Source organism: Phalangium opilio, unplaced genomic scaffold (assembly GCF_054372755.1).
Source record: "Phalangium opilio isolate 3A_F unplaced genomic scaffold, DU_Popi_V2 ptg000540l_1, whole genome shotgun sequence".
NCBI lineage: Eukaryota > Metazoa > Arthropoda > Arachnida > Opiliones > Phalangiidae > Phalangium > Phalangium opilio.
The window spans coordinates 1,447,379-1,452,415 of record NW_028324244.1 but is presented as its reverse complement, the minus strand read 5'-3'; the positions used below and the strand labels follow the sequence as shown (position 1 = coordinate 1,452,415).

General features: G+C 41.5%; 1 protein-coding gene across 1 annotated transcript; it reads left to right on the top strand.

Moving 5' to 3' along the window:
• The first annotated feature begins 2,727 nt into the window (after nt 1-2,727).
• Nucleotides 2,728-3,798, top strand: LOC149588564 (uncharacterized). Its single transcript, XM_089862416.1, has one exon. The coding sequence runs from the start codon at nt 2,728-2,730 to the stop codon at nt 3,796-3,798; it is 1,071 nt and encodes a 356-aa protein (XP_089718542.1).
• The last annotated feature ends 1,239 nt before the right edge of the window (nt 3,799-5,037 follow it).

Here is a 5,037-nt window from a genome sequence, read left to right as displayed (position 1 = left end):
TGTGAATGGCGTGGAAATTTTCAATTTCGGCGGGAAAACCAAGGGAAAGCTTGACACCATGTTGACTTTGTGAATGGTGTGGAAATTTTCAGGGATAATTCCATGACGTGGCCGGGGAAATTAAGAAAATCAGGCGTCATGTTAACTTTTGGCGTTGTGGACGGTGATGAAATATACATGATAGGACGTGTGATAGGATGGTATAAAAGACGGGGTAGGTTTAAAGATAAGGTACAACTCTCCAAGCCTTTCTCCGAGACGTTGAATTGTACAGGATATACACAGCCCATCATACAGAAATGGAATCAGTGAAATTGTAAGTACTAATTATCTTTTTAAACATCTCAGTTAAGCCTTGCCAGTTTCCCTCTATAGGATATATTATCAGTGTCCGGTTAATTTTTTCCTCATTTATCGATATGGATTTAAGTATGAAACACCCATTTACCGGGCTCGTAGCTGGGGTCACGGGATGTGGGAAAAGTGTTTTTGTAGGGGAGTTAATTAAGCATAGAGATATATGTATTTCACCTACCCCAGAAAGAATAATTTGGTGTTACACGGAATATCAGTCGAATCTTTTTAGTACCATACTATCCCATTCCCCGAATTTGGAATTCCATGAGGGATTATTAGATGTTAGCACCTTAGATGCTAGTGTGAGGAATTTCGTTATACTAGACGATCTTTTATGTGAAATAGCGAATAATAAGGATGTGACAAATCTTTTCATTAGAGGATCCCACCATAGAAACACTTCTGTTCTAATTTTAATGCAGAATCTATATTACCCTGGAAAGGAAATACGTACCCTGAACCTTAACGCCCATTACTTGGTCATATTTAAAACACCGCGTGATCAATCCGCCATTGTTAGTATTTCGAGACAAATTTCACCGGGTAATAGCAAATACGTAGTGGACGCGTTTAGACAGGCGACATCTGAACCCTACGGTTATCTCTTTGTAGACCTTAAGGGCAACACCCCGGATAATCATAGATTAAGAACAGGTATAATTCCAGGGCAACAAGCAGCGGTATTCATACCGAAATGACGGCCATCCTGGAAGCGAACTTTTTCAGGGTCAAGGGGGAATGGATCGTTAAGGAGCTTTCAATGTACTTGAAGGAGACGGCAGCCTATGACGTCTGGATTTTCCAATCACCATGCCCATTCTCGGAACTATCTATTAAGGATAAAAGACAGGTTCGCTGGTTGTCTCGCAACATTTGCGACCTAGGTTTCGAGGAGGGAGATTATCCCTACGAAACACTGCAGGAAGTAGGCGAGTACATTCGCCAGAAAGCATCATCCTTCGTTACGAAGGGGACGGAGAAAGCTTTGGTTCTATCCAGGGTCTTGGGAGTGGACGTTACCAACGCCGAGGAGTACGGGTGTCCGAAACTGACCACCATCGAGGATTGCGAGACCCCCAAAGCCTGCACGTACCACCGGAACGGCAACAACTGCACCCTGGTGAAAGCCGCGAGGCTAGGCACATGGCTCCATCGGAGAGAGTACGCGAACATTTAAATTTTTTAAATTATATATCAAAATGTAATGGGTGTCAGAGAAATGCCGCAATAAAATATGCTAATAAAGAAGCTATAAAATCTATTGCCGAGTGTTGTATAAATATCCTACAGGGCAATGTCCCTCTTTCAGAAAACGAGAAGCGGCGGTTGAAGAAACATCGACACGCCATAAGACGAGTTACGTCGAAAATCCCTAATTCAAAAAAGAAGAAAATACTAATTCAAAAAGGGGGCTTCATCCCTTTGCTCCTTGGACCCTTACTATCTATCATCAGCTCAGTGGCAGGTGCGGCTATAAGTCGCGCAATAAAATAGAATGGCGCGAAAAATGTTATTAATTTCTGAAGACACGTATAATAGGTTAAATTCAAATAGCGGTTTCAAAGTCGACACTTCGATGGAATTAGAGAAGGATGATAAGTTGAAATCTATCATTAACGATGCTAAATTAAACGATACAGACAAATTATTAAGATATAACCACGTACTTTCGAGGGAAATTAGTAAAACGGTGAAAAAGAAGAAAGTGAAACCAGCGAAAAACCAGAATTGGAGTACCGAAATCGTCTCCTCGGTTCCCTCCTATAGTGCAGCCGATTGTTTGAACTTGTACAAATGGATAGACCATATATCAAAAATAAGATGGACACACGCCGGGGAATTAATATATGAGAATCGTAAAATCGTCGGTTCCAATATAATTGATTTATTGGCTTATACTGCGACAAGTTCTAAAAAACGCTCGCTCGTCATTGGCGCCTCACAGTTTTACAAACTTTTATATGAGGCCAATGTACCGCGAACATTAATTAAAATTAGAAAAACAGACCTACCTCCACCTGAAAAAAGTGAAGCGAAGAAAGAAAAAGTGGAGAAGGAAGAAGTGAAGGAGGATTATTATCTCCCATCCCAGACTGGTGAAGGTTTCAGAAATTGGATAAGCTTGTAGCATTTGTTTTTCTAATAAAATACGTTTCATTTACATTACACGTTTCATTCATTTTAAGTAACCCGATATGGAAGGTTGTGATAACCAGGTGGGCACTTTTGTGGCGTTAGCCAGCCTAGTAGACACATTTTTCAAATCTCCTAAAATTTTAACTGTAGTTTTAGTAATTGCTATATTCCTAATTATAGAAGTTAGCGACTTTCTCTTCTGGCATTATAGTAGTGTAACAAACCGCACCCTTAATGGATAGACTAAAAGAGATTTATTCCAAGGTTTCTGACCCGGGTTCCTACGGGAGTGTTCTCGGGTTATACCGAGCGGCTAAAGAGGATGGGTTAAAGGTTACGGTAAAAGACGTAGAGACATTTTTAAAAACCCAAGATACGTACACATTACACAGGAATGCTAGAAAAAACTTTAAGAGAAATAGGACAATAGTTTATGGGATTGATGAGCAGTGGCAGATTGACTTAGCTGATTTGAAAAGCCTAACTCGTCACAATAAAGGGTTCAGATACCTTCTATGTTGCATTGACGTTTTCAGTAAATACGCCTTTGTGGTGGCAACCAAGGACAAGAAAGGACCAACCATCCTTAGAGCTTTTAAGGCTATTCTAGATTCTGGTCGATCGCCAAAGCGAGTGCAAAGTGACCACGGTAATGAGTTCATATGCAGGGATGTTCAGAGAGAGTTGAAAAGAAGGGGGATTGAGTTCTTTGCCCCGGATTCCGAACAGAAAGCTACGATAGTTGAAAGGTTCAACAGAACTCTAAAAAGTCGCATGTACCGGTATTTCACGGAAAACAATACCTATAAGTACATTGACGCTCTTAAAGAGATGGTTCAAGCTTATAATAACAATTATCATCGATCCATAAAGTGTAAACCTGTCGAGGTCACGCCCGAAACATCCAGACGGGTATGGGGAAACCTTTACGGCGATATAGACTTCTCTCCACCATTAAAGTATCCTTTCGATATTGGTGACGTAGTTCGGATAAGTAAACATAAGAATATTTTCGAGAAGGGTTACTTGCCCACGTGGTCGGAAGAACTTTTCAAAGTGGTGGAGAGATTACCCCGCAGTCCACCGGTGTATAAGATCCAGGATTTGAATTCGGAGCCAATTACCGGTATTTTTTACAAGGAACAATTACAGAAAGTAGGTAAAGACCTAAATTCTAGCGTGTTTAAAATAGAAAAGATCTTGAGGAAACGTCGCAGACCCGACGGGACGCTGGAGAAGCTAGTTCGTTGGAAAGGATACTCTCCGTCTTTTGACAGTTGGGTTCGGGAAATAGATATAGTATGAGCTTTTACATCACTTTACCTTCCGACTCGTCGATGAGGTATTTTCCCGACAATACGAGAAGTAAATTTAGGACTTATCTTCCCGAACCAGTGAAATTGGAAGGATTTTACGAAGTAGGCTTAGCGGAAATTTCATATCCACACACTTGGAATAACATGAACGTCACGTGCACGTCCACGCTCACCGGTATTGGGAAGTATCTGTCCTATTCTAGAATGGTGGAATTACCCGCAGGGTATTATGGAAATATAGAGGACCTCCTAGAGCAACTTAATTACGACGAGGATGACGTTTCGGATATGACTATTCTTAAAAACCGCGTTGCCGATGATGACGATATCATAGAGTCCCAAACCCCTTCGAATGCCAAGTATAGTTTCAGTTACATTCGACGTATACGCCGTGTGGAAATTTCCGTGGTAGATAATTACATGTTAACTATACCGGGACAACTCGCCGTTATGCTGGGATTTTCAAAAGACCCTTCGAAAACCTCAACCTTTGTTCACTATAGAACAGCTGCGTACCCCGTGGACTTGGACGCGGGTCTCCATTCTCTCTTTGTTTATTCGGACATTGTCGAAAGTAGACCAGTTGGAGATGTGCATGTACCTTTGCTCAGAATCGTGAGCATACAGGGTAATGACGGAGAAACGGTAGACAAAGATTTTCCTAGACCTCACTACCTCCCCGTTGCTAGTAACACTTTCCAGTCAATTGAAGTTAACATTATGAGCGAGCTCGGTACTCCCATAGAGTTCACTAGAGGGAGAGTTCACGTTACGCTACATTTTAGACCACGTAGGATGTGGTCACCGTTATAAATTAGAAGGTAAAACGGACTCGAATATCATTCACACTTGAAGTGTTAGATGAAGAACATCGTCAAATCAAATATGTCCTTTAACCAATCGGACTACGATCAACACTTTTTAAACCAGATCGGACATGGTGGAAAATTTGATTATTATAAACACTTTCATTCCCAAATTGGTAATTCTTTGGCAGTATACAGGGGATTGCCGGTACAACACGGCTATGGGTTAGGGAATTTTATAGCCTCTGCTTTTCGTCGAGCTATGCCTCTACTCAAAAGGGGTGCCACATACCTCGGAAAAAAGTTTTTGAACACAGGTGCGAAGGTCGTGAAGGACGTAGCTAGCGGGATTCCTGTAAAAGCATCTGTAAAATCTCATGGAAAAGCCGCGGCTAAAGACGTCGCCCTTAGTGCGGCGGAAG